Source organism: Hypanus sabinus, chromosome 20 (genome assembly GCF_030144855.1).
Source record: "Hypanus sabinus isolate sHypSab1 chromosome 20, sHypSab1.hap1, whole genome shotgun sequence".
NCBI lineage: Eukaryota > Metazoa > Chordata > Chondrichthyes > Myliobatiformes > Dasyatidae > Hypanus > Hypanus sabinus.
In genome coordinates, this window is record NC_082725.1 from 9,678,922 (window position 1) to 9,691,386 (window position 12,465).

Sequence of the window (12,465 nt, forward strand, 5' to 3'; positions counted from 1 at the left end):
ATCTTTGCAGAGGATGAAGGTGGCAGAAAAAGAGGGTGTTCTTTGCAAAGCATGAAGGTGTAGAGGAAAGGGTAGGAGGACCAGAGGGTGATCTTTGCAGAACACGAGGGTGCAGTGAAGATCGTGGAGGGCAATCTTCCCACAGCATGAGGATGCAGGGGAGAGGGTAAGATTTACAGAGTACAAGGGTGCAGGGGAGAGAGTGGGAGGGTAATCTTTACACAGCCAGAGGATGCAGGGGAGAGGGTGGGAGGGCTGGCTGCCGGCAGTGCAGTGGATGTGCGAGTCCCAACGCTCGCTCTGTGCTCCCGCCCCTCCCCTCCCTTCCCCTCCTCCCGCCGCCCGGACCCATGTAGCACCATGACCGGCATCGCCGCCGCCTCCTTCTTCTCCAATACCTGCCACTTTGGGGGCTGCGGGCTGCACTTCCAGACGCTGTGGGAGCTCATCGAGCACATCGAGGACAACCACATCGGTAGGAGGGGAGGCGCGTACTCCGCCACCGCGCTCAGCGCTCCGGCCCCCGGGCCCCGCGGGCAGCCGCGGCTCGCGTGGAGCGGCCGCCCGCCCGCCGGGGGGTGGGCTATAAGGATAGGGTGGGGAGGGAGACCTCCGCTGGCTGAGGTACCGGTTGTGCTTCTCAGACCCCTGAACCTGCGTCCAGGCTTTTCGGCCGATGCGCCCGCGGGCCGTTCCACACCCTCACCCCACCCCCGGCTCGCAGGCCGCGCACGCCGCCGGACCTGCTTCCCCCGCCGCCCCTCCCCTCCCCTCTCCCCGGGGCGCGGTCACCGGCTGGAGGGGAGGCGGCCGGTGGCGTGGGGAGAGTCCGTAGGCCTGGGTGGGAGTCCGGGTTCCGCCGCTGTCATGGCAACGGCTGCTGGGTGGGGTGGGAGCTTGTCAAGCTGCCCTTGGGGGTGGGGTGGGGTGGGTGGGTGGAAGGCTTCGACCTGGGGCAGGGTCGCTGCTTCCCGCCGCCCGCTTTCGCCTGCAGGTGTGCCGGGTTTGCACCTGAGCCTTCCCCGGAGGGATCAGCCCCGCTCACGCTTTGGGGCGGAGTTAAATGGGCAAAGCCTTCATTGCAGTCGAGTACTGGGGTGGGGGCCGTTGGTGGGAAAGAAGCCAAGAAGTTTGGGTATGATTTCAAATGCATTTCCTTGGTCTCCGGAGAAGTTTGTTCTATCTGCCCTGTTCAACATTTAAACCGTGTTGCAGCCTTGCATTGTATGGGGGAGCTGAAAAGTTTGGGTATAATTTTAAATACGATTATTAAATTAACCATGTTCAGCATTTAAACTGTGCTGCAGCCCAGTATTGAAGGAAAGGGAGGGAGCTGTAAAATTTGGATATCATTTCAAACACATTTCCTTGGTCTCTGGAGAAGTTTGTAAAATTTGGCCTGATTGTACATTTAAACTATGCTCGGCTCAGTTTTGAAGGTGGGCCTGATCTGTTATAGTTTTCACACAGTTGTGACATCTGTAATACATTTTATATGGTGTGCGTTTAACAGGCAAAGCATACACTAAATTCTGGTTAGGGTGTCTTGCACCTAAACTGATAGTATGTTGATTGTCACTCATTTACAACTCTTACTTTTGCTACCTGAAATCAGAGTTTCAACTTTAAGTGTGCAAAGGATCTGTGTCTCTTTTGGGATTTTTCCACAAAATGACTGGATTCCTGGCAGAATAAACTTTAGTCAGCTCTATAAAACTCCGGTTACACCGCACTGGGAACATTATGTTCAATTCTGATCACTTCACTATAGGAAGAATGTGTAAGCTTTAGACAGGGTGCAGAGAAGATTTACCAGGATGCTGCCTGGATTAGAGGAAAGGTTGAGCAAGTTTAGGGCTTTCTCTTTGGAACAAAAGAGGAATAGATCAACAAATTAGCACAGCATTGTTGGCTGAAGGGTCTGTACTGTGCTGTAATGCTCTATAGTCTAATATGGACTCTGCAAGCTTCTAGTTCTTCAGTTGTCCTGAAAGGAATAGTACCTCACCCAGGTTTGCAGGGGTTCATGGGCTGCAGCTAAATGGCATTTCATTCTTCCTGTTTTATTTTGGAGATTGGCATGCCAGATCAAAGCAGACATTTGGTCTCCATATATGTCCAGATCCCAGATGTCAACCCAAAAATCTCGTAATCCCAGGCCTGGATATTTTTGTTTCCTAGTTCCTAGCATAAACCTATCCTTACCAAATGCACAGGTCCATTCATCCTGTCTGCTTCCCTTTCAGCTCTGATCATATTGATGTATTTTGGGATCAGAGCTAATATCTGTAACCTCCCATCTTCTGCTTTGAAGTTTCTCTTCTCCCACCAGCCAAACATGAATTCCTGCTCCCTATGCCACCTGTCCAAACCCTTTTCACCTCAATGCAGAAGTGGGTCAGGCAGCACCTATGGTGGGAGATGGACAGACAACATTTCAGGTCAGAACTCTTCACCTGGACTGGATAGAAGGGGGGAGCTAGCCTGTGAAAAAGATGGCGTAAGAACAAATAAACCTTGCGATAGACTAGCGTCCTTTCTGGGGGGGGGGGGGGAAGAGAGAGGAGTCTCGTACTCTCAGTTGCTTCACGCCACGGAAACTGGCATAAGCACTGGCCTGATGAGCCTATAAAGCTCGGGACAGACTAAGAGCAGATAGATGATTGGTGGACCCAAGTGATAGATGAAGATGGGTATGATATCAGAAGCTGGTAGGTGATGGGTGGAAGTATCCATTCCTGTAGCCATTCTGAATTTTACACTTGCCCCTACCCTTCCTCCCTCACCACCATTCACAGCCCTAAATGGTCCATCTAAGTGAGCCAGTCAGTGCTATTTATTGCATCTGGCACTCCCAGTGCAACCTCTCTACGTCAGTGAGACCAGATGCAGGTAGGGGACTGCTTTGTTACACCCCCATTCCACCAACCATGCAAGCCGAGATCTCCCAGTGGCCTGCTATTTTAATTTCACTTTACATTCCCACACTGTCCATAGCCTCCTTCATTGCCAGGTCATGGTCAAATAAATATTCGAGGAACAACTCCTTATATTCCACATGGGCAGCTTCCAGCCTGGTGGCATGAACATCAAGTTCTCAAGCTTAGGGTAACCATTCCCCCTTAACCCTATCTCCCTGTTCTATTTGCTTTTCCCCTTCTCTCTCTCTCCTCTTGATCTTACTAATCCTGTCACCTCATGTCCAAGCCTTCCCCTACCCCACCCTTTCCATCTGCCCATCATTTACACATTCCTCCCACTGCTTCTCCTCACACCCTCCCTCCCTCTATTCCATACTCTACTATCATCTCCTATTCTATCATCTCCAGCCCTTTGATTTTATCTTCATTTTTCTGTCACTCCCCCTAAATTACCGAATGTTTGCTGGTTCTTGCTCTACCCCTTCCCACCACATTTTTGTAGTGCCTACCCCCCCGACTACTGTCAAAATGAAGGATCTTGACCCGAAATGTCGACTATCCGCTTCCCTCTATACATGCTGTCTGATCCACTAAGTTCTTCCAGTGACTTCTGTGTTGCAGATTCCAGCAATAAGGATAGGTTTCTCGTCAAGTCCCAGTCAATCAAGGACACATTTTGGTGGCCAGGCCATCCCCAAATACCCTTCTTCCCTTCTTTCTTGAATATATTCTTTGGCTTCACCTTGCCCAAAGCACCAACCACCACTGCAGAGAGTCCCATTATTCCAAGCCAATGGGCTGTTAGTCCCACCTCAGCTGTTCTTTGTATTCTTAACTCATAGGCTGTTGTGAATCCATAGTTGCCTTGCCAGTTTTTCCCCTTGCGTGCTGGCCTCTGGGGCTTCCTGCTTGAACCTTGTCTATCATCTTGGTCTCTAGCCTAACCTGCTTCATCTCCTCTTTGAGTATATCCTGGCAGTTGACTTATCATTCCCTCTTCCCAGTTAAGACTATTAGGTTGTACGGTCTGCCTTACAACCCCTCCTCTCTTGTGGCCCCACTTACCATCTCCAAACCCTGACTTCTGCGTTGCCCTGTTGATCCCTGCCCTTGTCCCTAACTCAGCCACCCAATAAGTCTTGGTATTCTCCCTCATTTTTATTCACTATTTCCATCAATACCTCATACTTACCACTTTCTTCCTGTTCTTATGTCCATTACGAGTCAGTGTTGACTTTTTCTAAAGTGCAAAGAGCTGATAATAGAACATAGAACAGGACAGGACAGCACAGGCCCTTCAGCCCACAATGTTGTGCCATCCCTTCAACTTACTTTGCTCCTACATAACTATTCACTTTTCTTTCATCCACATGTCCATTTAAGAGTCTCTTGAATGTCTCTTAGATGTGCTGTGAAATCTAAAAATAGCTTTCTGACAGTACCCAGGAGACTCGGCAGTCTGAATTTCATCAAGTCTTAGATGAAACCAATGATATCATTCTGCAGATGGTATGTTTGATACACCTGCTTTGAAAGATATGAAAGCACGCTCCTGAAAAATAATTGTAGGTTAAATCTGGTGTAGTAGTCACTGATGTAAAGGGGATTGCGGATCAGAGATTTCAATTTATGAGAGCTTTGAATAATAATGTGTTTAAGTAAAAACCCTTGGGTTGACTCAGGAAAATCATTACTAGTACAGCAGATAACCTCCAACCTTAATATAAATGGTTTGAAACATCTGAAGTCCCAACTTCATGAAGCAGGTGTAATAAAAAAAATGAATATTAATGAAATATAATTTTAATGGTCTACTGTATTTCATATAGCACTTTATAATTATGTAAATACTGTAACATAAACTATTTAAAAACTATCAGCTACTACGACCATATAGAAGTGCTATTGATCTGTCATAAAACATGGAACACTATAACACAGTAGTGTTGGCCCCTGATGTTGTGCCGACCTTTTAACCTACTCCAAGATCAATCTAACTCTTCCCTCTCATGCAGCCCTCTACTTTTCTATCACCCATGTGCTTTTCTAAGAGTCTCTTAAATGTTCTTAATACATCTGCCTCTACCACCAGCCCTGGCAGTCGGTTCCAAGCACTTAACACTGTATAAAATAAATAAAATACCTCTGGCATCCCCTCTATACTTTCCTCCAATCAGGTTAAAATTATGTTCTCTCATATTAACCATTGGTTCCACAAAAGCACACACTTAGTGCCCCTTCTATACATGCCTCTCATAATCATTATACACTGGTATCAAGTAACCTTTCACTCTTCTTTGCTTTAAACATAGAAACCCTAATTTGCTCAATTTTTCCTCATAAGACTTGTTCTCTAATCCAGGCAGCATACTTATAAAACTCCTCTGCACCCTCTCAAATGCTTCCACATCCTTCCTATAATGAGGCAATCGAAACTAAACATAATCTTCCAAGTGCGGTCTAACCAGAGTGCAATAGAGTTTACCTTGCAATCCTTGAACTCAAATCCCTGAGTAATGAACACCAACATACCATAGGTCTTCTTAACCCTCTTATCAACTTGCATGGCAACTTTGAGGGATCTATGGACGTGAACCCCAAGATCCCTCTGTTTCTCCAGACTGCTAAGAGTCCTGCCATAAACTCTCTTCAAGTTCAACCTTCCAACAGTGAATCACTTCTCCACAGTGAACTCTATCTGCCGCTTCTCATTCCAAATATTGCATGATCTCATCAAAATTGAAACTAAGTATGCTGATGTAATGATGATATCATATATTATGCATTAATAGAAACCAAAATATTGTTCATGCAGTATAAAAATAGAAGATATCCGGCAAATGAGGAAAGCATCTGTAAAGAGACCAAGTTGTCCGTGACCTCTCATAAGAATTGGCTAGAAAGTTACCTCTTAACAGCTTTTGAGAAATAGTCCAATAAATGGAGCAGCATGGTAGCATAGCAGTTAGCATAACACTGTTACAGTGTCAATTCCACCACTGCGAGCAAGGCATTTGTATGTTCTCCCTATGTCTGCATTGGTTTCCCGCAGATGCTTTCCTTTCCTCCCATTTTCCAAAGACTTTGGGTTAGTAGGTTAATTGATCACATGGGTGTAATTGGGTGGCACAGGCCTGTTGCCATGCTGTATCCCAAAATAACCTAAAATAAAAATGTGGAGAAAAGCAGGGAGGAACTAAAGGGTGGAAGCAAGGTATTTTCTTGGACAAAAGGAGTAATAGGAAAAGAATTTATGAAGATACTTGTCCTTGGAATGTAATCAATATATCAATTATATAGAAACACTTGATTATTAATTACAATGTTAATGTCCTAAGCTAATACTTAACATACTATAAATCATCTGGAACACTGGGGAGGGCATCTACTTTGTTAAAATGTTTGATCAACTTGTACAGTACTTCAGTTTAAGGTACCTGGCTTATCTAAGGGAAGCTTGTGGCATTGAAGCAACATTTTGATCTTCGAGCTTTGCAACTTTTCAAAATAACATCAAGTTCAAGTTTATTGTTGTCTGACTGTACATTTATGCAACCAAACGAAACAACGTTCCTCCTGAGCATGATGCACCCACAATACATATATCACACATAGTACATAAAACAAAATATTACCACAAACAAGTTAATAAGTTATAATTCAAAGTGCATGTGAAGTGCACAGCACATGTAAACAGTACAGTAAACAGCTCACTGCCTTAGTGACGAGACTCCGGTGGCAGGGTATTCATTTGCCTTAAACACAAGAGATTATGCAGGCTGTGGAAATCCAGAGTAACACACACACAAAATGCTGAAGGAACTCAGCAGGTCAGTCAGCATTACTGGCAATGATTAAACAGTCGACATTTCAGTCCCAGACCCTCCTTCAGGACTGGAAAGGAAGGGGCAAGATGCCAAAATGAAAAGGTGGGTAGAGGAAAAGGAGAAGAGGTCTAACTAGAAGGTGATGGGTGAAGCCATGTGGGTGGGAAAGCTGAGGGGCTGGAGAAGAAGGAATCTGATAGGGGAGGAAAGTGGACAACGGGAGAAAGAGAAGAGGACGGGCTTCAAGGGGAGGTGATGGACAGATGAAGAGACGTGGTAAGTGGCCAGAGTGGGGAATAGAAGAGGGAAGGAGAAGGGGGAAAATGTTACTAGAAGGAGAAATCAATGTTCATGCCATCAAGTTGGAGGTTACCTAGACAGAATATGAGGTATTGCTCTTCCACTCTGAGAGTGGCCTCATCCTGGCAAAAGAAGAGGCCATGGTCCGACATGTCAGAAGGGGAATGGGGTTAAGAATTAAAATAGGCCACAGGTAAATTCGGCTTTTGGTGGATGGTGGAGGTGTTCACAGTCTGAGGAAAGACGCTGTTATCCAGTCTCACAGTCCCAGTTCTGATGCTCCTCTACCTTCTTTCCTGATGGTCGTGGGTCAAGGAGATTTTTGGGTGGATGGTAGGGATCGTCGTCAATGTTTCATGCTCTTTGTATACAATGCTGCCATTAAGTGTCACAAATAGGTGTGTGGCAGACCCCTGTGATCCTCTCAGCAGTTTTTACTATCCTTTGTAGATTCTTGTGATCCCATGCCTTGCAACTTTTGTACCACACAACGATGCAGCCAGACAGGACACTCTTGTTAAAATGGAATCAGGGAGCCTTGCACACTTCAATCTTTTCAGAAAGTGTAGACGCTACTGTACCTTCTTGACTTGTGAAGAGGTGTTGTGGGCCCAGGTTAGGTCATCCATTATGTACACGCCAAGAAGATCACTTGATCCACATTGAGACTGGGATTATTCTTCTCACACCATTCGACAAGCCTTTTTCCTCCTCTGTGCTGGCTCATTATTGTGGCCAATGAGGCCAACCCGCTGTTGCATCATCATCAAATCCGATGATGTGGTTGGAGCTGAATCTGGCAGTGCAGTTGTGAATCAGCGATGTGAACATCAGCAGATAGAGCACACAGCGCTGGTGGGGGGTGTGGGGAGGATCCAATGCTCGGCCTGATAGAGCTTGCATATTGTTGTCAACTTGGGCTGACTGTAGGCTTTCCATCAAGTAGTCCAAAATCCAGTTACAGAGAGGGATGTTGAGTTCCAGTGAGGACAGTTTACCTACCAGCCTGTGAGGTATGATCATGTTAAACGCCAAGCTGAAGTTGATGAGTAACATCTTGGCGTATAAGGCATCGTTTTCTAGCACAATTATTATGAGCACACTAATGCAACTAATTATTAGCACATTGCAAATGAAGATGATTATAATGCTCAACATCAACTCTTATTCTGAAAGCAGCTGTTAACATATTGACTTAACTTTTGATGTTTTATTGACACAAATCAGTATAAATGATTAATCTATAAGTGGAATAGTGACAGAAGGGCTGAATAAAGAGTAAATAGGTTCTGAAAGGTTTATCCACAACCAGTGATCTGAGTAGTATTTCTTTCTGACTAGTGTATCACAAAGCTAAATCTGTGTGCGGGGATAAGTCTTTATAATATAAATTGTGATATTTTACTGTAATGTGAATTAAATCCTATGACATCTACGATTAGGGAAATGTAACCTTTCTCAGTTATTTTAGCTCCAGAAGGTTACTCATTGCTGCCCTTCATACTGTCAGCAAATGTAAACAAAAATTGAGCAAAAATAAACTATCTCTATTTCTATTTCCGGACATCTGTCTGTAGAATTAAAAAAAATTGCATGCATTTCCTGCTAATTAAATATTGTGGCCTCTGTAATTTATATTATTATATTTATTATAAATTTGTATATTCACATTGATGGAAAATGCCTATTTAACTTTGTCACAGAATGATTCACAGCTTGTAGTAACTCAACCACAACATGCAAACTTTAATAGGACTCGACCAAATCTGTACCTGTACCAAACTTCACCAACTCTGTACCTGTTTCCAATGTTTTAATTTTAGTTTATAATGTAATAAATCATTTATGCAAATCAGAAATAATTTCTCTGAGGTGGAGTCTGAATTCTGTCATAATCTGTGGTCTGTTTATTCCCATCTCTAACTCTTCTACATTTTAAGATTACTTTTGATCAAGATTTCCAGTGTCAATGGTTGTATAATTTAAGTTCTAGATTTCTGAACTTTAATGTTTGGAATGATCCATTTGTACATTTAATAGATGGCTTCCTAAAATATGATGTGCGGTTGACTTTAGTCATCTCCATTGGAGTGACTGGGTTCAAATGATCATCCTGACTTTAAACTTCACGTTACATAGTTTTGTCACAGATACATTAGTGGGGAAGCTGTATAAAATGGAGTGATTTCTAACTTGTATTTATTCAGGTTGCAACTGAAATCCAACAATGTGCTTTCTGTCTCTTTATCTGGGGAACTGATAGTTCAATAGCAGTTTCTGCTTTACATTGTTGCCTGTCTCCTAGAAAATGCATGTTTCAGGATGCTAAATATGGACAGGACTGTATTGACTCTTATGCAGGGGTTCCCAACCCCTTGCTTAATGGTATTGATCCATAACATAAAAAAGGTTGGGAAACCTTGCTCCAATACAATGTGTAGGGGAATGGCCTCATAAAAGGAGAACTAACTGTTGAATGAGAACATTGAAGTACTGAAAGTCTGCTATGGTCTGTGAAATTGCTGCTAGCAGACTCCATGTCCTCAATGTGGTTGGGAAAGAAAAGAAAGTTAAAACTGTAGTTGAACATAGGAGCAGAACTAGGCCTTTTGGCCCAAAAAGCCTGCTCCACCATTTGGTTGTGCTGATTTATTGTCCCTCTCAACCACATTCTTTCACCTTCTCCCTCTACTTTGATGCCCTTACTAATCAAGAAACTATCAACTTCCACTTTAAATATACCCAATGACTTGGCCTGTACAGATGTCTGTGGCAAATAGTTCCACAGATTCACCACACTGTGGCTCAAGAAATTCCTTCTCATCTCTGTCCTAAAGGGACGTCATTGTATTCTGAAGCCGTCTGGTCTCTAGGCTCTCCCAATATTGGAAACACGTTATGCTCAACTGTCTCCCCCCCCCCCCCACCCCCAAGATGGCTTTTATGTCTGTACTTACCTAAGCCTGATACTCACAGCGCAGTGCCTAAAGGTGTGGTCTGGCCGACCAGGTCCTTAGGTCCCACGCAGTGAGCAAGCTGCCAGTGGTAGGGTCACAGCAGGTGTGAAAGCTGTCTTTGGGGTGCACCTTCAGCATATGAGTCACCTCATGCAGGGCTCACCATGATTCAAGACAGCCAGACCTGGAGACCCCTGACTTTAAACAACAGCTCAAGTAAGAATAAAGTACTTGAGAATTCAACTCCTTGACAAAGAGCTTCAGCAACAACAGTTCCACATCTCTTCAACTATAATTAACATAGAGAGAGAGTTTGATGGCTCTGATCCTTTCTCTCTGTTTAGAAGAATGAGATACCAAACAAATATTGAGGGGCCTAGATAGAGAGGACATGGCGAGGATGTTTCCTATTGTAGAAGAGTCCAGAGAGGACAACCTCAGAATAGAAGGGTGTCCCTTCAGACCAGGAATGAGGAGGAATTTCTTTAGCCAGTGAGTGGTGAATCTAAGGAATACATTGCCATAGATGGCTGTAGAGGCCAAGTCGTTGAGTAAATTTAAAGTGGAGGTGCTTAATACTTTGCTTTATTGTCACCAAACAATTGATACTAGAGCATACAATCATCACAGCGATATTTGATTCTGTGCTTCGTGCTCCCTGAAGTACAAATCCAAGTAAATATAATAAAAAATTTAAATTATAAATCATAATTAGAAAATACAAAAGGGAAAGTAAGGTAGTGCAAGTTAGATCTGGATATTTGGAAGATACGGCCCAGATCTGGGTCAGGATCCATTCAGCAGTCTTATCACAGTTGGAAAGAAGCTGTTCCCAAATCTGGCCGTTCGAATCTTCAAGCTCCTGAACCTTCTCCCGGAGGGAAGAGGGACAAAAAGTGTGTTGGCTGGGTGGGTCATGTCCTTGATTATCCTGGCAGCACTGCTCTGACAGCATGCGGTGTAAAGTGAGTCCAAGGATGGAAGATAGGTTTGTGTGATGTGCTGGGCTATGTTCATGAGATTACTAAAGGTTTGGTGAGAGCACAAGAGAATGGGGTTGAGATGAAAAATAAATCAGCCATAATCGAATGGCAGCGTAAACTCAATGGGCTGATTGGCTTAATTCTGCTCCATGCCATACGGTTTAATTAGTCTCCGTGTGGATGTTGCTGAAAATTGATTTGTGCATGCGACTTAGTGTCTTCCTGGATTTTCTCAACACCCGACTTCTTGAGCATTTAAGGGGTTCTAGGTCTTCTCCAGGCATCTTAGGTTCAGTGAAAAAATGTTTAACATTTGATGCAAGTCCCCATATATTTGTTTGGAATCAAATGACCTTGCCTGGTGTCATGCACCTGTGTCTGCACCTGCACTACCTCAACCCCCCGATACCTGGCACTCCTTCTCTACCACTTGTCCCACTCCCCTTTTGCAGCGCTTCACGTTCGTCATTCCCACCATCCTTTGCTCCCGCCAGATTTACAAACTCGCTCTCTGCTCTATGTTGCAAAGGTCTTAGGCACTCTAGCTATATGTATTTACTTTTGCACAATACTGTATGGTCATATTTTATTGTCTCATTCTGAGATCCAGGTGAATAGAAGAAAAGCCCATTCAGCAAACCCTCTTACAGCAAATCTGATTATGCTAAGAACCAGTCCGATGATTGTTGCACTTGCTTTGTAGAAGTAAATAGTTGTTTGTTAGCTTGGGAGACCAAAGCTAGTGGCAATACTTCAGGAATCTTTTTTTTATTTAAAGAGACTTGAGAGCTGTGAGGTATATATTGAACATGATCAATCTAGGCCACCTGAAATTTGACAAGAAAATGGGATTGTGAGGGCTATACAGTTTTGCATATTTTGGACTTGTTTATTATGTGGGACTTCAGGAAAATATGTTAAAATTCTACTGTTGATCCATTTTTCTTCGAGAGTATTAAATGGTATTTGCAGCAATGAAATAAGTTGTTTGGCCCAACAGGTTCATGCCCAACAAGGCCATTTCCCACCTTTCTTTTCATAATAGGAAGCAAGGATCAGAAGGATCTATTGAGGAATATAAGGTAGCAAGAAAGGAGCTTAAGAAGGGGCTGAGAAGAGCAAGAAGGGGGCATGAGAAGGCCTTGGCGAGTAGGGTAAAGGAAAACCTCAAGGCATTCTTCAATTATGTAAAGAGCAAAAGGATGACAGGAGTAAAGGTAGGACCGATTAGAGATAAAAGTGGGAAGATGTGCCTGGAGGCTGTGGAAGTGAGCAAGGTCCTCAATGAATACTTCCCTTCGGTATTCACCACTGAGAGGGAACTTGATGACAGTGAGGACAATATGAGTGAGGTTGATGTTGTGGAGCATGTTGATATTAAGGGAGAGGAGGTGTTGGAGTTGTTAAAATACATTAGGACGGATAAGTCCCCGGGGCCTGACGGAATATTCCCCAGGCTGCTCCACGTGGCGAGGGA

At 44.0% G+C, this 12,465-nt stretch overlaps 1 protein-coding gene across 1 annotated transcript in view; it reads left to right on the plus strand.

Moving 5' to 3' along the window:
• Positions 1-314: 314 nt before the first annotated feature.
• Positions 315-12,465, plus strand: part of jazf1b (JAZF zinc finger 1b) — a 237,428-nt gene continuing 225,277 nt past the window's right edge. The window contains exon 1 of the mRNA XM_059945062.1: positions 315-475. Coding sequence (XP_059801045.1) covers positions 361-475 — 115 coding nt within the window. The 5' untranslated portion in view covers positions 315-360. The remainder of the gene's footprint in view (positions 476-12,465) is intronic.